This window comes from Solanum stenotomum, chromosome 4, assembly GCF_019186545.1.
Source record: "Solanum stenotomum isolate F172 chromosome 4, ASM1918654v1, whole genome shotgun sequence".
NCBI lineage: Eukaryota > Viridiplantae > Streptophyta > Magnoliopsida > Solanales > Solanaceae > Solanum > Solanum stenotomum.
Window position 1 is genome coordinate 60644968 of NC_064285.1, and position 20045 is coordinate 60665012.

Sequence of the window (20045 nt, forward strand, 5' to 3'; positions counted from 1 at the left end):
AAAAATTGTGAGATTGTACGTGCTGCTCCTCCAACTCCCTACGGAGGGTTCCGTAAAGGTTTCACAAAGAAATCGTCTAGAAGTCATATCACAAAAATATTCACGGGCTAACACACACGAAAAATTGAGAAAATCACCTAATTCTTGTAAATTGACCCTAAATTCCCAAAAATGACTCAAAAAAATTATAAGACTGTACGTACTGCTCTCTCAACTCCCTACGGAAAGTCCCATAAATGGTTTGCAAGGAAATCATCCGGAAGTCATATGACCAAAATATTCATAGGCTTACGCGCACAAAAAATAAGAAAATCGTCAAATTCCTGTAAATTTGACCCTAAATGCCCAAAAATGGATTCTAAAAATTGTGAGACTGTACGCACTGCTCCCCCAACTTCCTACGAATGGTTCCTTAAGGTTTCACAAAGAAATCATCTGAAAGTCATATCTTCAAAATATTCATGGACTAGCACACATGAAAAATTGGGAAAAAATCACCTAATTCCTATAAATTGGCCCCTAATTGCCTAAAATGACTCTAAAAATTGTGAGACTGTACGTATAGCTCCCCCAACTCCATACGGAGGGTTCCATAATAGTTTCACAAAAAAATTGTATGTAAGTGATATCACCAATTCACGGGCTAACATACACGAAAAACTAAGAAAATCACCTAATTCTTGATAATTGGCCCCTAAATGCCCAGAGATGACTCAAAAAATTGTGAAAATATACGTACATTCTCCAACTCTCTAGTGAAATGAAAATAGTGAATAGGAGTCGGGATCAAGACAGAGGAATAGGTATTCAATGGAGAAAGAGGTGCTTTGGGGAATACAACAAAATGAAAAGAAAAAACATAAAGAAATCAAAAAGGGGACCCACAAATTTCCATTACCTCTAAATAAGAAAATTTACATATTTTTTTAAAGAGGTAATATATTAAGAAAAACTATTAAAACTATCAATTATATATTGACCAATAAAAAAAAATCATGTGTACAATTTTACAAAATTCAGCATTTTTTTCTCCTTTTTCACGTGCTTTTAGGAGAACATATTCACTCTCTTTGTCATGTCACTCCTTAGGAGTGTTTAAATCACTTAAAAGATATTAAGAGAGTAGTTAAACGTTTGTGTAGATTAAGTGCTAAAATAAATTGTACTTCCAAGTTTATGGGGTTTTTATGTATTTTTTCTTAATTAAAAGATAATATATAAATATTACCTTTTTGCTTCTTTTCAAAACTCTCCTAAAACGTATTGTGGAAAATTCCATTAAATAAAAGATAATTTTGAAAAAAAATAAAATTCATACAATCTTTGGATTTTGAAAAATTCATTATATTCATTTTAGACCACAAAAAAATGGTCAAAAATTTATTCATTTTGAACTAGAGTGAGTAATATTTTTTAATCTAATAATCTTAAATTAAAAATATATAAAAATATCGAAATATGTTTGTTTATCTTCTAAAATAGTCATATAGAAAAATTTAAATTAAAAAAATAAATAAAGAAACATCATTTTTGAAAACGAAAAAACAAAAGAAAAAATCAAATGAAATTGAACATAAAGTTTCAATTGATACAACTCGCTTTCCTTATTAATAAAATCTAAAAAGAATAACACGTTTCTATATAGTAATAATTTAATTTTAAAATATTCATTTACCCTTGACATACTTAAAAGTCGGACAACCCAATAGAAAATCTAAATAGTTGTGAAAGAGGACGCAAAATACTTTGTAATAAATGAGAAACTCACAAAAATCTTTGAGTGCTCAAATGTCTAATCAGCTATTTATATCACACAACTACAAATGGTAATGCTAAATAGTCAGAAATTTAAAAAGTCTATAGTTTTTTTTTTATTTTAAAATAAATTAATCGTTTTTTCATTTTTAATTAAAAGGCATTAAAGTTAAAAGAGTAAAAAGGTTCAAAAAGGTAAAATAACATATAGAGCTGTCAATATGGGCTAGGCCCGTTGGGCTGACTTGGCCTAACCCGTGATTTTATAGGGTTGTGCTATGATTTTTGGAGCCCATTTAAGAAAAAAGCTTTTTAGCTCTGCCTAAATAAGTCTGCCAATTTGTGGGGCTTGAGAAATATGGATAGGATCGACCCGTGGGCCAAATAAAAATTAATTAAAAAATAAAAATAAAATAGAGTATTTAAAATAATAAGAGTCTAAACTCAAAATCTGTTTAAAGTTTGAAATATTACATACAAATTATGTTTATAAACTATGTACTACATAAAATTAAAATTCCCTAAAATTTCTAGTTTTTGTGTTTTATTATGATCATTGGAAAACAATTAGGTTAATATTTCTATATAGTTATTTATGTTTTTACTTGAAATCAAACTTAATAAATATTATAAAGATAATTTTATTTGTGAATTTGATTAACAAGTAGTAACACTAACACCATGTAATATTGTCTTGTCAATATTTATGATAATATTTTTAAATTATAATTTAATTTAAAAAATTATAAAAAAAATACTTTTTTTTTAAAAAAGGACTGGCCCGACAAAACCCATAGCCCATGTACTTGTGGGCTAGGCCGACCATTTTCTGGCTCACACCAAATATAGGCTAGCCCGACCTGACCCATCAATTTCAAAGAATGTATAGGTTAGCCCGAATGGGGTGGGCTAACCCATATTGACAACTCTAATAACATAGTGTAAAATATGTTATTTTACCATTCTGATCAAATTCTGGCCAAAATGATTTTTTCTATGTATGACTAATTTTAGATTGAAATTTCATATATTATTTTAAAAATTTCGTGCTAAATTAAATTACATCACATAAATTGAGTCAGAAATACCATTCTCTCTCTCTTTATTCACGCTCTAGGCAAAATAAAATAAAATGATATCATTAATGTCAATCCTTCCCCCCTCACTCTTTAAATTCTAGAGAAGAGTAAATTAATTACCTAATTATTCCTCTCCATCTTTGCTAATTAACAAAATCTAGGGTTTATAATTTCACCACAACTACTGTTTGTTTATTTCCCCATTTTTGAATTCTTCTTATCTTCTAGCAGGCTAATATTCAAGGTATGGTTTTTTTTTTTAGGTTAATTTATGCATTTTATTCTTTTTAGTCGGCAACTGTTGATTTTGTTTTTAATTGTGTTAAAGATTGAAATTTGTATATTTTTATGCATTTTGCATTTTAATTTTTTTCGTTGAAAATAAATCTAATGTTTGTTCGTTCAGTTTCAGTATTTCGTAAGTAGTTATTTTGCTTCTGGAATAAATAGACCTTATGTTCAAACTTAATAGAATTACGAAAAGATGTCAAAGAATTTTTAATTTTTTTTTTTTTGAAGTTTATTTTTCTAGTATTCATATTCAAATTTATTTATAATTGATTTTTTTTAATAATTCCTTTTTCAATTTCTAAACCATCTAACTCTTGAAATACATTTTCAGATTTATCATTCTTTTGTTTTCTAAAATAATATCAAGTGTTCCTTTGTGGGATTGTATTAAAGCTTCAGCATTTCTCTTTCTTTTTTTTTTGAATAATTGAAATTGTGTGTATTTTCTAATTATCATATTTAAATTCTAATAAGTAACTAAAGAGACAATATCAGTCTATGAAATAAAAATGTCAAAAACAACAAATTTTAGATGCAAAATAATAGATAATGAAATCCAATTCATCTAGTTGATAACTAGATATTACTTTTCATTGCTTCAATAAGCTTGATGCAATGATTGAAATTTTGAAGAGAAAAAAAGGTCATAATACATAAATGTGTTATTTAACTTGGTCTCATTTTACGTTTATGCCCTTCAACTTTGGATGTGCACAAGTAGACACTTTAACGTGTATAAAATTGAACAAGTAGACACATGAGTCGTACGTGACATAATACACATAGAACGCCACGTAGGATGAAAATTGCCATGTAGGATGCCACGTAGCACACATTTGTCTATTTGTTCAACTTTGTACAAGTTTAAGTGTCTACTTTGGTCGGCCCTATAATGGTCGATGAAGTGGGAGGAGAACCTTGAAGTCTCATGTTGAAATCCCTGCGGAGGCAAAAACACTAGATAATTTATTTTCATCTGCCTAAGTCTTAGTGGATTGAGTTACCCAATACTAGTGAGATAGCAAGTATCCGATGGAATAATTGAGGTGCATGCTGGCTAGCATGGACTCCACCGTCACCAAAAAAAAGAAAAGAACGGGATTCTCCCTGAGGACTTTGGTTCAGTGGTAAAGGAGATAACATGGGATTCATGGATAGAACTTGTGTCACGAGTTTGAACCTTGCCATCGACAAGGAGCTTAGTATTTACCTGGGATCAGGCCAGAGGAGCGAGCTGATATATTCCCCAAGTTTCGAACATATGGGCCAATTGGGGTTCAGTGTGTTAACTCACCGGGGATAACTTGGTTATCAAAAGTGACAGTATAACTTTTAGGAAGTATTGGTGAAATGAGAATTAACATTATACATTTGATAATTCCTATGCTATGAGTGAATAAGAGCTTTTATTGGTCTTCCCTAGTGTAAAGTCCAAGTTTGCTATGCATTTATCATGTGATGTCTTGTAAAAATTCAGTTGAGGTGTTTCCAGATGAATTCAGATAACAATGTAAGTGAAAGCTAGAATCTTTCTATTGATAGAGCTTTCACATCTGCTCATAGAATCCTTTTTGCCCTTCCATTTTGTTCTTACGGTAGTTGAATCGGAATCTGTGCGATGGTTCGAAAGTAGTTTCAAATATTCTTTGCTCTCTGGTTAGTATACTTCCACTATAAATGGAAGATGCTTTAGTAGTTTATTTCTAGCTCTTCAGCTCCGCTGGTGAATCAGTAAGTGTTCTTTGAGTTTGTTTTCTAATAATTCATCAGATAGCATTTCAAAAGTTAAAGAATTGGCAAAAGTGGCATCACAGTATCTGAGCAATCATGGTCGTAGTAAACTTCCCACCACAAGCTTATTATTTATCTTGACTGCTTTGGAGCAAAAATACTCGTGTCTTGTTAATCTCTTAGTTGATGTTTTAGAATTGCATGCATATATTAGGAATTGTACTTGATAACCTAAATGCATTCCATTGGCGCACCCTTCCGCATTTGAGAGGATACTTCTTTTCTGTTCCTTCCTAAAATACCGCGCCATCTTTAGAAGATGGTTTGCAGTCATCTTCTGTTTTTCCTGCTTGTTGGTTCAAAAACCTCGGGTGTACATTTTCCTTTTGCAATATTTTGATGATGTAGTTCCGTGACTTGGGCTTTATGGGATAAGTTAATTGTACTGTTAGCTGTTCATTATTGGATTAGATTAATAAGTACTTTCAGATATTGATTTTCTTTAACAATCATAACCAAATCACATGTTCATGTACAAAGGTTATATATCCTTGCTGATGACTTGCAGTAAATCTGGTTTAAATATTATCATTTTTTTCCTTGACTTATTACTTTGGTCCATGTCTGTTGCTTTTTTATGTATATTATTCGCCCAACAATTTTGTCACACATGTGCATAAATGTCCTGATTAGGAAAGAAGTGTTTCACTAGTCCCGTTATAAGGTATGTTAAACTCAACTCTGGGCTGGATAAAGTTGCTGTGTCTTGTGGCATGACGTTTTTTGCTTTGGGTAGTTACATGGGTATCAGATATGCTTTTCTGAGTTGTCGATAGCATTTTTCCTTACTTAGAGCCATTAGTTGTACTGCTGCTCTGCCTTTTGGTCCTAATAACAAACTGATGGAGAAATGACGTTAACAACTATCCTGCAACTTGGACACATGATAAAAAATTCCTTCCGTACATCTTTGTTCTTTTCAGTCTAAGACATAACTCACCATGAAAAATAAACTTAGATGGCAAAAAGAAGGGAGAGGGAAGGGAAGATAGAAAAAGGAATTTGGAAGAATTCCTTTTATGCGAATCTGCTGAGTCCTACTTAGTCTTGGATATTAACCAACAACAACATACCCAATGTAATTCGACAAGTGGGCTTTGGGGAGGGTAGGATGTACCCCTACCTTTCTGCGGTAGAGAGATTGTTTCCGATAGATCCTCGACTCAAAATAAAAGTACCATGAAGTTATAATCGTTTTCTCCTAATAATATTTACTCGTCTGTCTCTGTTCCTAAACTTTTTTTATGATCATCATATTTGGCTTATTTGATGGTTATGCCAGTTTAATCTAATTTCTTATTGACCTTTACACACTTACCGCGGAAATGCCCTTGAGACGAGAATCCCGTTGAAATGGAAAGTCTCGTAATCTCTCTATATGCCATTAACCGTTACAGTCATTGTTTTAAGTTTTAACTTATAATTTCAACACTTCACTGTCCAGCTTTTGTACTAACTTTTAGCTTGGAAACCTAAATGGATTCTCCACCTTTATCCCAAACTGCAATCCTAGAATAGAAGCGATACATTTTTATATTAATAGTTATTCCAAGTCAAAATAAGAGCTGATCTTTTCCAGGCAAGTACTACAAAAGACTAGCAGGACGGAAGTTTAGATACTCGACAGCAACTTCTGAGAATGAGCCAAGAAGCTATTCAAGGGAACAGCTCCTATGGTGCAGTAACTCTTCCTGTCAAGCGGGGGCGAGGACGGCCACGCAAGGATAGCAACCTAAAGCGTGTAAAAACTGCTCATTTTCCATCAGGGATTAAACAAACAAAAGAGATCCGACCCCAACAAGTAGATACGGTTAATGTTGCAAATGATGAAATGATAGGTCAGGCTGTTACAGGTGTTGTCGAAACTGCATTTGATGCTGGTTATTTTCTGAATGTTAGGATTGGCGACTTAAATTTCAGGGGTGTTGTTTTTAAGCCGGGGCATTTTGATCCTGTCACAGCAGAAAATGATGTGGCACCACATGTTCCGATGATTATAAGGAATGACATTCATCTACCCATTAGAAACCAAATTCAGGTACATGGCCATAATCGGAGGCCTCAGCTAAGTTTATCGGCTCCAACAACAGCTCCTCCTTCTGGCCATTTGGTGGGAGCCTGCAGTGCTGTTGTTCCTGTTGTCCTTCAACCTGTCAACCCGACCAATGGATTTCCACCTACTACACAAGCTCCTCCAGATTCATCCCAAGCTGCTCATATGACAGCTGCTCTAAAGGAGAGAAGTTTGCCAACCATTGCTCCCTTGGCTACGCTGCCACCTGATGGATCACTTATTGAAATGACCAATGGCGTTGAGGCCTCTCATAAGTTGTCAGCAGGGAACTTGAATGTGGTCGTGGAACGAGATATTGGCGACATGAATGAGCCTCCTTCTATAGAAACAAGCGATTCTATGGATTCCCCTCTTCCCATCTCTGTTTCAAAACCATTGATGAATTACGGGATTGGCAGGATGACAGAGCTTTTACAGGTAAACTAGGAAAACCTAGCCTGCTCATTTCATATTCTAGATATTGTACATCCATCCTGTGTAAATCCTGAAAGAATTGTGATTTCACGAGTGAAGGCAGTGCAGGAAAATCTGATGGAGAACCAGGTGCTTCATGGCGAAGAGCTTATTAGAACGAGGAGTCCAAACACGGATGGTTAAAGAGAGGAATCAAAAGTGATATCTGATTTCTCGCATCCCTTAGCTCGGAGAGACCTTGACAACACTCATACGGATGTGGTTCAATTTCTTCTGAAGTTGTACCTTGTCTTCTCCATGGAATGACACATCCGGGGCGAAAAAAGACCAGAAAATGGTCAAGGTTGGGAATCAAAAGCTCTTATGTTTAGCATTTAGAGGGGTCATTGTTTTGTTACTTTCTTAATTTGTTCTTTAGGTGATGTGATGAAGAAATTGTCTAAAATGCTACTTTCTGTGTTTGAGACTTTGAGTACAAGCCTTGTAGGATCAGAGAGGAAGAGTGGCCTTTCAATTTTCTTTCATTCTTTCCAATGGTAGAAACAGAAAGTGAGAGGGGTGTGTGTTCTGCATGAGAATATTTTTCGGGAAAATAAGTGGTTTTCTTAGAGAAAATAGTTCGTCCTCCTAACCTATATCTGGATTTCCGACTTCACACTTCAATTTAAACTTCTTTAAATTAAATTTATTACACCCTTGAAAAGCCATAACAATATTTTTATGTTGACTGGTGAAATCAGAAATCTACTCATTTGACAAGCGAAAAAATTATTTTATTTTTTCCTTTTTCTTTGATTTATTATTTTTTGAACTTTGTTTAACGTCAAAAGGTCAAAAATTGTACATGTGTGTCTTGGATCTTCATATTTGAAACTTGTTAATTAAAATGTTGGTTGTTAGTTGTTTGAAACTGAAAACACTGGATTAGTTGAATTTATAGTTGCGATTTTGGGAATTGAAAAATGCCGAAACTCCATGAAATTCGACGAGCTCCTATATAAATTTTTTTGAATTTATATTCTTGAATTGGGAGCGACTGAGTTCGTCATGTTCGCGTTCTTTTTGCCAGCGTATAAAATAAAGGAGTGCAATTGATTAGTTATACAGGACTGAAGTAACAAAATTCAATCTCCGAAACTCCATAAAATAAGAAAGTCAACTTTTTAGTGATAGTAATTGTGAATGAGCAAACTACTTCTATCTAAGTTTAGGTGTTCGACCATTTCTCGCAAAGTATATGATCATGTCAGCTGCCGATTTGGGGTTCTAAAGAAAGTGATTCTACTCTGGTAACCATCAACTAAACTAGCGATGACTTCAAAATATGTAATATAATATTCTCTCCGTCTCAATTTAAGTGTCTCAATTGACTAGACCCGGAGTACTAGAAATAAATCGACACTTTTGAATCTTCTACTTTTAATATAAAGACGTGTGTAGTTCTTTTAATCTCATAGTCTTGTTACGTAGAATGTTGAAATTAAAAAACTTACTAAATATAGAAAAATGCACTATTTTTGGGACAAACAAAAATGAATGTAAAACACTTAAATTGGGACAAAGGGAGTAGTAATTACATTGTTTAAGAATATCAACTTTTGATGGGATTTTCAACCAATATTTATTCAACTTCTGTTTAAATCACTTGCCATTTCCAAATTTACAGTATATCAGTACTTTTTATACAACATATAGGCTTCCACAATAGCAAAGAAATAGAACAAATTTGTGGTAATATTAACTGCAGATTGTTTCAGGATCTATAAAGTTAGAACAAATCAACACAACTACTACTACAATATTTACACTTCAATTCCAAGTCTGCTTTGACATACAAGTTCATTAGCATTCTTTCTTTTTTCCTACGAATTTCGTTATAAATCTAACTCAATTGTCACACTAACCTGTTAAGCATTGGAACAACAATCCTTGTACATACATACCTTAAACTACAGCAAGATAGCTGGGCATAAAAATCATTGTCAACAACTTTGTGGCCTGTAGTATTTTGGAGGCATTGATGGGCACTTTTCGTTCATATGGGCGTATATATCCATTGTATTGTATCCAGGCAATTCCATACGGTACTTCCCTAGAATTTGACAGAAAGGAAGCTTCACTGTGTCATCCGCATTGCACCACTTAGGCAACTGATTTGTATTGTTTTCAAAAAACTTGAGTGAGTAAGCATCTTTTATCTGCACTTCGAAACAACAAGTGAGAACTTAAGACCATTACCTCATGAAAGCATGGGCTGCAGACCCCTACCAGTTTATTAGTATCTCAATGAAATTTGATACAAGACTCTATATGCCTTTGAGTTAGATGCACCAAAAAGGGTCGAAGCACTTTCTTTCACTAACTGTTAATGCAAGAGTTATATATATATATATATATATATAGAAGTAGGCCCAAAACAGAAAATAGACCAAGTTTAGACAGTATAAACGTGGGCCCTTGGCTCCTCTCATGGCTATTTGGTGAAATTTTTTTGCAGTAGTCGAGGGTATAGCGGAAACATTTCTTTTTAAAGGGAAAGTAAACCATGTATGCATTTCAGGATAACCCAAGCACAAAAATAGAGCAGTCGACACAGGGGAAGTAACTAAGAGGGAATCGATAGACCAAAATATATACTTGGTAGGCATATGTGAATAATATGACAGGACAAGCAAAAAATACTACTACGAATGCAATAGGTTCAGATTCATCCATTTACTGCACCCCAATGCTCAGGGGCAAACAACTAAAAATTAAAAGCCACCTAACCCAGAAAATGGAACTTCAAAATCCATCTAACGAACTCACCGTGAATTCTGTAACCTGAATTGAACTTGCAAGTCGACCAAATAGTCCTGCTTCTTTGTACATTTCAAGAACAAAAGCAATACAAGATGTTGATTTCCCATCACTATAAACCCAGTCATCCTGTTCTGGGATAGTCAACAATTTGGCAAAAGATGACCCACACTTTTCAACTTCGACAAGAATATCAGGAAGATCAAGGCCCTGCATGGACACAAAATTCAGATCCTCATTCAACAGTAGTTGTCCATCATATCAGATGTATGGAAAAAGCCTGCACTCTCTTGGCTTTTTGCTAGAGAATTTTGACAGCATGCTTTTAACCAACCATTGTGCATTTTCAGGGCAAACTATAGTTGTTATGTTATTCAGCTTTCTTCATTTCATAGTAATTTGGTCGACTTAATTAAACTAGTTACTTAATGGAGACATGTATTATCTTTAGATGAACAGCTGCTCCGAGTGTATTTTTTGTCCAACTTTTATCTCAATAAATAGCAGCTCACTAATTAAAGAAAACAGATACGACCTGAGTTCCAAGTCGTTTGTTTAAGGCTTCATTCCACATGTTAGCTGCATATGCGGGCTGTAAGTGATTCCAAACAGTCATGACAGAAGCAACCTGTACCAAGTAACATATCAACAACAAATTAAAGCTGGTGAAATTTCACAAATGCACCAAATTTAAGAGGCCTAAAGCAATACAGTAGCACTATTTCCATGTCTCCCACTATACACTCATCATTCTTCTCGTGTTCAACCTTCTTTCATACATCTCAAAAGTAAATAAAAGTGTGAGCGTCATCATATGATATTTTGATGTTCTTGCACATAAGAACATCTGCACAACAGTGCATAAGATTATATTTTAGATCCCCACTGACCATGGCAGTTCAGAGTCCGATTATATTTCCACGAAACCAACTGCTGATATCAATTCATCTCAGCCAAATTGATATGGCATGAACCTTCTGATGAACTTTAAGCTATCATAAGCTAATAAGTGGAAACCAGTCACTTGGACGCTTTACAATTTGGATGCAAGAAAATGATCATGCAAAGATCTCGTGTGTTATTTTCGAATCTCTTATGTGTAAAAATGAAGATCTATTCTATAAAAAAAACATAAAACTAAAATCAAAACCAATTCAACATATTGTTCAACACACCAAAACCTGACCAGCTCAATAGTCTTCTTGGAAAAGGCACATGCATGCTAATCACTTATTTCAGTTCACAGTTCACACGTCTAGAATCTTAAATGCACCAGTCAATAACAATCTTTATCTGAAAGAACATAGGTCAATGCTTGAGCCAAAGCAGAAAAATTGAATAAAGTGTCAAATGAAAAGAACTACAAAGTAAAAGGATTATTAAAAGGTTATGGAAGGAAACACTTCAAAACAAGAGAAAAATTGGCACACCTATGATCAGAAAGAATAGATGGTGCATACCAGATGAGCATCCAAGGGAGAGGGATAATTTCCGTCAATAGTATCTATCCAGCTAAATATTAGGTTATGGAAACCATATGGTTTGCCTGCCATGCTTCGTGCATATTCCCAAGCAGCAGTCTGATTAAACTTGGCACGGAGATCAGGGTGCAAAGGCAGCAATGCAATATGTGGATTGGAATCATCTTTTGTCAGTTCATACTCCCACCATTCCTCCCAGGGTAACATAGCAATTATATCTTCTCCCTGAAAGTAGATACACAAACAAGTTGGTTCATAATTTAACAGTAATCATGTCTATCCACTTTTAAGGGGTCGTTTTGTATGTTGGACAAGCATAGTCATAGATAGTCTTGGGATAAAAATTTAGTATTGTCTTATCCCTTGTTTGGTTACTAATCCTTGGATAAGTTATACCAAGGATTAGTATCAGGATAAGTTATCCTGCCAGAGGGTGGAATAATAGTACAGGGATAAAACAATGAAAATGACAAAAATACCCCTGAGGTCCCTCAAACCCTTTCTCTACTATGTAAGGTGGAGGGTATTTTTGCAAACAAACAACTTATCCTTAGAAATTATGCAATGCATGTTATTTTTAATACGACAAATCAAATAGTCAATGAGAAATAATACCAGGATAACCAATCCCGGCATAACTTGTCTTCAAACCGAACAACCCCTAACAGTTTTCTTATTTGGTTCAACCCCACACCCAACCTACCCTGGTATTTTGGTTCAACCACTACCAGACACTACCTCAATCTACACAATTTGGAACATGGTGTTCTGAGTACTTCATCTGATTAAAGATAAGGCAACTTTTGTACAGGGATCACATCATTTGATATGATAGCAATACAACATGGCATTTGAACTCAGCACTGTCACATAGTTGTACTAATGCTTAAAGTTGTATACTTCGTATATGCATCACTAGGCAGTCCATACCCTGAAACCGCCCCATACTACACTTCCCTCGGGAGTTATTCAAATTGATTTGTAGTATCGGGTAATGTCTATTGTACCTGCATTAAGGTGCTTATTTTCACTAGATACGGAATCAATTGAACACTTCAAATCTAACAAGCCATATCTCCCAGATATCATTCTTAAAAGCTAATTAGCTATAGGATAGGCTGCTAACTACACCATAAGGATATCAGAACCAAGTAAAAGAAAGGAGAACGACAGCAGCAAAGAAGAGTTGAATTCTAGCTACATAGTAACATTTAATTTTTGTAAAAACAAAAACTAGCGACAGAAGCTAGGGAGAAAAAATAAGCTTCGTGACGATTTTTCTCTTATTTTTTTCCTTTACCTCAGAAAGCGACTTAAGAGGCTAGGAGAAAAAGAAAAGCTTAAGACTCTTGAAGATTTTCCTCTTTTTTTCCTTTAACTCCACTGCAATAATTATTTTTTTCTCGCAACTATTTTTAAAACATAATGACTCTCAAAGCTCAATTATGCTAACTCTGTAATGTTCGGTGGCAATACACTGATATCCTTTGCATCTCATGTAGGAAAAGGTAAAAATCTCTAATGCACAAAAAGAAGAAGAGGAGCATGTTTCATCTTCCACTTGATGAACTCCATAATCTGAATGAATGCCATAGTTGATATATGAAAGTACAAATATAATAAAGAAAGAAGCTTTTGAAATGTAACATATGTGTTTTTGTAAATGGAGGCAAAAAATTCCACCTTTCTAGTTACTATGATCCATCAAAAAGTCGAAAATAATATCTAAAACAAGAGACTGCAACTTCTTCTCAGAGAAGCCAACCCAAACACCATGATAAAGTCTAACCAAAAGCCACATGCTTGCAACAATCAGATTCTATATGCGGATTATTTTAGACATACACAAAAAGGGACACTTTTGTCCCTTTCCATTCTTTGATGCATACTTGTCGCTAGAATGATTGTTGAGCACGTAACATAAAAGTCCATGAAACCACATAATTATAAATCTTTCTTTGCTCCCAATGAAAGAAAGAGCAATGGAAATAGTACCTTCATGTGAAGGCCAAAAAAATGTAAATGTACCTTATCATTCTCATGTCCAGATTCTCCAACCCACAGCTTTCCTTCAGCATCCCTCAAGCAAATAGCACTATGGCCAGCGTAAGTTCCAGATACCCATTTTTCTAACGTCTCAAAACCACCCCAACGCCCTCTAATTTTTGATATTGCAAGAAAATCTCCAGAATGTATGTCTTCAGTTGTAAGGTTGCTGACCCATGGTTGAGGACGTTGGTCAAATGAAGCACCCATGTGTTTCTTCAGAAATCCGATATTTGAGTTTTCACCCCATGCAGTGTTTGTGAACAAAGGGAAAACATCCCATAGTGCTCTAAGGGTTCCTAAAGTTCCTGCTTGCATAAGGAAAATTGAGACTCCTTTGCGTTTCACCTGCATTTGTATTTTAGAGTCCATTACTCTTTTCATAACTGATGCTTATATTAATGTCCATGAAGTACCGTTTATGAAAAATAATTGCAACTCACATATTCTAACTCAGCTTGAGACTCCCACTCTTTGATCTGAACAGTATGTTCACGAGATAAAGCATAGTAATCCCATGTCACACGATATGGGGTTGCAAAGATGTAAAGGTCCATACAAGAATAACTGTGTGCATTGTTGACCTGAATAACAATAAGAAATACTCTATTAATTATTGAAAAAATACAGCAGTCCCAGAGGTATAAATTCAACTCTATGTTGATGTACTAATAAAAACCTTGGGACCATGAACATTTATTAATTAATAAGTACATTATTTAGCCGTTAAATTAATCAGTCACTCCCTCAATTTTATTTTGTATGGCACTATTAGATTGTTCACAGAGTTTAAGACAAAAAGAAAGACTTTTGGCACATACAAAAACTACCCTTAAAACTTGTGGTCTTAAACATGCCATGACACTGTAAAGAGCAAGCCATTAAGGGTAAAATGGGAAGTTCAAAATTTATAGGCTTCCAAATATAGAAAGGTGCCATTCTCTTGGGAATACACTCATAAGAAAGAGAAATATATAAAATGTAACTCGATGTATACTTAGTTAACTTTATCAAAAAGATGTATATTGGTCAATATATTTCCATAATTAGTAAGTCAAGAAGCAATCTATAAAAAGAACATCAAATATATCAAATGGTAAAATAAAACCTGTGATTTCTCATCAAAGGTGTAAAGAGATTTAAAACGAGAATGAAGCATTTTATGAATACAACCTAAAAAACTCAACTCACCAAAAGTTATTCAGTAGTTGAGCTGAACCACTCTCATGCAAAGACGCATTAACAACAGCACAACAACTCTTCCTTGTTAGCACAATACACCAAAGTTTCTACATGCATTAAGAAAGCCACGGAAAAAGTCCAAGGAGACATTAATTTCCAATATTAGAGAGCCGAGGGCTTTGGTCTAGTAGTAAGATCGCAGGGCAGGATCCGTGAGATGTGGGTTAGATGCACATCACAGGCTCGAGACCTTCCACAGGCAAAATCTTGGTTTTTAAGTGGAAAAGCTCAGATCAACAGAGTTCAGAACCAAGTGCCACTGCCCACTGGCCCAAGTAAATTTCACAGTTATCCAAAAAAAAATTTAAACATTCTTCGCAAAAACCTCCCAATTAAGTAATAAGGAGATTATCAAAATTATACACTTCGATGAACCTATGTTTTCTTTTCAATTGTATTACTCCCTACATTTCATTTTATGTGTCTTCGTTTGATGAGATGTGAACTTTAAGTTAAGAAGACTTCTGAATCGTGTGATTCTAAATTAAAGATGTGTATAATGTGCCAAAATGACCTCTGAATCTCGTGGTCTTACACAAGCCAAGTGGAGTTTTGCAATTAAAGAGTTACTAAACATAGAAAGTTTTCTTTTTTAAACATACTGAAAAGGACTACTTATTTCCTTTTCATACTATTTTTTATATGAGTTACTTTGGTGGTTCGGCCAAGGTTCCATTGGAAACAACCACTCTACCTTCACAAGGCAGGGGTAAGGCTGTGTACACACTACCCTCTCTAGACCCCACTTGTGCGATTACACTAAGTATGTTGTTGTTGTACTAAAAAGGAAAATAGAACACAAATTGAAACAAAGGGAGTATTGCATAAATTTAGTGAATTATTGATTTACCACATTGGTCCTATGTCAGGACCAACCAAAAGTTCAATATATATAGTAACAATGTATCAAGATTATATTGTCTTGACATTAATAATAGTCCATTCCTCACTGGTAAGAGAGGGCGAAGGATTAAGTAAGATAAAATTGGACAAAGAAACTAAACATCAAAAAATCAAATGCTTAAATTGGACAAAGAAACTACTTTTTTGAGATGGCAAATCAATAAATTTAATGCAAGCTTGTATTAAATTCACAAAAAGGCTGTGAAGCCACATTTACAGGTAAAGGAAGCAAAACACTGCTAGGCTAGAGGATATCTACTGAAAAAACTATAGAGACTCTAGGACTTGTAATAACGCCTCAGTGTCTTCTATCAACTGAAAAAACAAATGCATAAATTATTTCATTCATAATCTACTGCATGCACGTATTCAGTGACAAACAACCACTAATTACTAGTTATTGGTATGTCGACTAGTGTACTTCAGACCAGACCAGATGAGATGTTAGAAGAATGATTCCCTGATCCCACCAACAGAATCTATACAGAGGAGGCAACCTAAGAATGAGAAGCTTAAGAGTTGAGACTTAAGAGTACTGATCTATGGAGAAGCGCCGTTATTGAAGAACAGATGGTCAAAGCTTCTCAAAAAAAATTGGGAACTAATCCGCTGCAGCAGTTAATAGATTTAAAGATCACACAACTGAAAAGAGTGCCACAACAGATACATGTGCCAAGCTAATTAGCCACTACAGTAAAAGGGTCGTTTAGCATCTGAAGGGGAAGATTTGGAATTCAAGCAATAACTTCCTTAACCTCAACTCATTTTATCTCAAGGGAAACTGGGACATACATTGTTATAAGGGCCAACGCAGCCCAACAAAGAGAGAGAAATTGTTCAATGGAAAAGAACCCAACCTAACAAGAAGGACGAGAGGTTGAAGTGATATCAAATGCGAATTTTTAAAAAAAAAAAAAAAACGAAAAGAAGAAGCATTGAAGTCTGTTGGAGCTTTAAGCGCAAAGCACATATAAAACGCAAGCTTTAATGAAGAAAGACTCAAATGAAAAGAACAATTAAAAATATATGCAACACAGAAATAATAACTATAAATATAAACAGCTATAAATAACTATAAATACAAACAACAATTATTAAGATAAAAGCTTTGAAAAAAATTATAATTAGCCAAATAATTATTTTTAGTGTTTTCTTCATCAATACACAATCCAAGGGTGAGGAACACATGTCTTAGCGGCTTAGTGGCTAAAGCGCTGCCTAAGCAAGGTGAACCACTCAGCCTATTTTGAACCTAGTTCAGGGCTAAAACACGCCTCAAACCAATCTTTGACAACACCGTCATTATCAGGCAAACCATCCTAATCAGCCTATTTCAAGACACAAAGGGCACAACTAGCACCAGAGACCACCATTCTAAATTCCTTGCATGCAATACTTGACAATAGCACATCATCAACCACATGTCACAATTTATCATATCAATGTCAATCATAAACTCACATGTAGGGAGATATGACTACTTAAACATCCAATACCTCTAAAATAGTGCAACTTCAAGAGACCACTCTAAGTGACCAAGTTGAAGCCATTTTCTACAGGTATGAGCAGTTATAAAGCCCTTTTATACTCAACTAGCAAGAATATAGGAGATGTGGATAGAAAGACAGATATACAACAAAACGGAAAATGACGATGGCGAGCACCTACACTCGCAGTGATCTCATCTTTCCTATGTATATATTTCCTTAACTTTCAATTTGTTTTAGATGTCTTTTAAGAATATTATTGACATGAGTTTCAAAGTCTTGCGCACTTGGCTCGGATGTATTACTCACACATGATTCAACTTATGTCCATCACGAGGAAACCATTTTGAGGCACAATGTCATCAGCCAACAAGTTTGATGCCTTGATCCAATCCAAAAAAGGTATAAATTGTTTCCCTCATCAGTTCCTTTAGCGATTCAAGATCCATTTCCAGTTGCTAAGATTAGTGTCTACAGATAATATACCAAAATGCTTTATTTCTTTATGTCTTTTGGCTAAGAACATTTCACATCCCAAAATGTTTTTGTTAGTTCCAATCAAACTTTACTGACCCATACAAAATCTTCAAATAATTAGATAAAAGCCAATTTTCAGAAGTCCATAGCAAAGAAAGAAGCTTAACCTCCACCTAGTTTTCTCTCCTACACAAAACAAAAGCAACAGATATCAAATAGAAAAAGAGATTTAAAGAAAAAGAAACTACAAGGTTCTTCGTAGATAACCAAAAATACTAATTGCATCCTAAGTTGCTCGGCCTTTTCACTTTTGATACCACACCCATGCTGATACGACATGGGTGTGGGTGTGGAATCCATACTGGGTTTGGTCAACCAATTTTGGTTACTTTGACCAAAGTCAATGGAGAAATTCGAGACAGATACAATGATTTTAGTAATCAAAACTAAGGGGAAATTGAAGAAAGTGGAGTACCTTGTACACTAAAATTTCTATCGAAGTCCTTTTCCTTATATCACCTTCTCGGATTCTCCTCTTGATCAATAATTTTTTCCCCATTATACCTTCTAAGTTATCCATATAATATCTCGTAATTTAGACATATAACTCTCTTTTCATATAAACCCTCAGGGGTTGGCCTGCTGGCAATTGACTTGAGCCTTGGGGTTTGCTCCTTTTCAAGGTCTCAAGTTCGAAACCCACTAGGTGCAAACAATTTCTGAGGGCCATCGGACTGGGTAAAACCTGAATTAACCGTGGTGCACTTGCGGGAAACTCCTTGCCGAGGGCCTGTGCACCCCCGGGATTAGTCGGGGCTCAAAGAGACTCGGACACCCGGTGCAAATAAAAAAAAAAAAAAAAAACTCTCTTTTCATATATTTAAACTATCTTTTAGCCAAATCCCCCCATTTAAAATTTAGATCATGAATGATCCGACCTCTGCATACACACCCATATCAGACACTCGCACCCAAGTCCTAGCAACATAGCTCGTATTGTGAATAAAAGCAAGTTCATCACAATAATGAAACTAAAATCTCTGCTCTACACTAACCTAAAACTAAAATCCAAAAAACAGCAGTCCAATTTCAACCAACACAGACATGAAACAAAAAAACCACCATAAACCCAAAACTTCTACTAATTGATACACTCAAACATCAAAAATAAAAGGAAAACAACAACTACCCATAATCATAACAAAAAAAAGATTGTTTTTTTATGGAAAAAAACCTTGATATGGATAGTCCCACCGCCAAATCGACTTCCAGTTTTGTTGTGAAGTTCCAATGAAGCAGTATTGTTGTAAAAGCAAGCACCTTTCCATTGAAGTGTACTATTATTAGCGATTGAAACAGCTCCAACAAAAGAGGGCAATAGGTCAACAGCACTGTAGAGAGAATTGACAATGGGCCATGACACTTGTACAGGTAAAATTGGCAAAACATCCTTTATATGAAAAACTGACTTTGACCCACTTAACAACAAACAAGAAAACATCAATACAATGAATAAAAAATGGGTCTTTAAGAAAACTGCCATGGCTACCTTGTGGAGTTCTGTTTTTTTGGAGGGTTAGGGGTGTCATATATATATATATGGTTAATAATAAGAAAATCGGTTGCCAAAGAAACAAGTTATCATCATTATAATAACAAGTTCAAGAATCAATATGCTTACTGAGATTTCTTTGGTTGATTCCAAAAGAGTTTTTTTTTTTTTTTTTGCGTGTAAGATAATTATTTTTTATTTTTTTTGGATTTTAATGATAATATAATCATTAAGAAGATTGATAAAAATCTCTGTGAAACGTTGGTTTTTAGTTTTAGTTGCTTTTTGCCAATTCCTAAGTTATCTCCACGTTATAGCTTTTATTTTTGGCTTTCCAGCCAGAGTTTGGAGTCCGTCTGCATTGAAGTCTCGATTATATCCTGATGCTTTCAATGATATTTTCTTTATATTTAAAACTTGAATTTGAAATTTTTTTAATTACAAATAAACTAGGCCACTAATGCACCGTAGCTCCAGCCTCCATGTTATAGCTATTATAGTTATTTGCTGACACTTTCTTTTATTCTTTTATCAACTGAATTTTATTATAGTAATATTATTGTATTTGTTGCTGTCTTTCTTGGCACGATCCCTCCACTGAAGGTGTATCATCTATTTCACATCAACAAGAGCAATATCATCTCTTTCTATTTA

The 20045-nt window shown here is 34.6% G+C and overlaps 3 protein-coding genes across 4 annotated transcripts in view; 2 read left to right on the forward strand and 1 right to left on the reverse strand.

The window, feature by feature from the left end:
- The first annotated feature begins 2867 nt into the window (after positions 1–2867).
- LOC125862929 (uncharacterized) lies at positions 2868–7858 on the forward strand. 2 transcript variants are annotated; one of them, XM_049543053.1, is made up of 3 exons: positions 2868–3078; positions 6496–7407; positions 7513–7858. In XM_049543053.1, the coding sequence occupies exons 2-3, from the start codon at positions 6556–6558 to the stop codon at positions 7585–7587; spliced, it is 927 nt and encodes a 308-aa protein (XP_049399010.1). In that variant the 5' UTR covers positions 2868–3078; positions 6496–6555; the 3' UTR covers positions 7588–7858. The 2 variants fall into 2 exon arrangements, with proteins under 2 accessions (XP_049399010.1, XP_049399009.1); XM_049543052.1 differs by having other exon boundaries at positions 2870–3078; positions 7504–7858.
- A 1176-nt stretch (positions 7859–9034) lies between these two features.
- Positions 9035–19481, reverse strand: LOC125862916 (uncharacterized). The gene is made up of 7 exons (XM_049543037.1): positions 19074–19481; positions 14174–14314; positions 13713–14078; positions 11664–11909; positions 10739–10831; positions 10213–10413; positions 9035–9602 (listed from the first exon to the last, which is right to left on the reverse strand). Exons 1-7 carry the CDS (start codon positions 19380–19382, stop codon positions 9387–9389), a joined length of 1572 nt encoding a protein of 523 aa, XP_049398994.1. The 5' UTR covers positions 19383–19481; the 3' UTR covers positions 9035–9386.
- The window catches only part of LOC125862923 (probable protein phosphatase 2C 55), a 217629-nt gene continuing 215093 nt past the window's right edge, over positions 17510–20045 (forward strand). The window contains exon 1 of the mRNA XM_049543044.1: positions 17510–17522. The gene's annotated coding sequence lies outside the window, so the exon portion shown is untranslated. The remainder of the gene's footprint in view (positions 17523–20045) is intronic.

Bases quoted from the DNA above. Each gene is read 5' to 3' on its own strand.
- LOC125862916 (XM_049543037.1), bottom strand. From the start codon at position 19,382: ATGGCAGTTTTCTTAAAGACCCATTTTTTATTCATTGTATTGATGTTT. The intron at 10,832-11,663 runs GTATGCACCATC...TACTTGGTACAG, and splicing joins CTCCCTTGGATGCTCATCTG to GTTGCTTCTGTCATGACTGT. The intron at 10,414-10,738 runs GTCGTATCTGTT...GTGTCCATGCAG, and splicing joins ACAAACGACTTGGAACTCAG to GGCCTTGATCTTCCTGATAT.
- LOC125862929 (XM_049543052.1), top strand. From the start codon at position 6,556: ATGAGCCAAGAAGCTATTCAAGGGAACAGCTCCTATGGTGCAGTAACT. The intron at 7,408-7,503 runs GTAAACTAGGAA...TCACGAGTGAAG, and splicing joins GGATGACAGAGCTTTTACAG to GCAGTGCAGGAAAATCTGAT.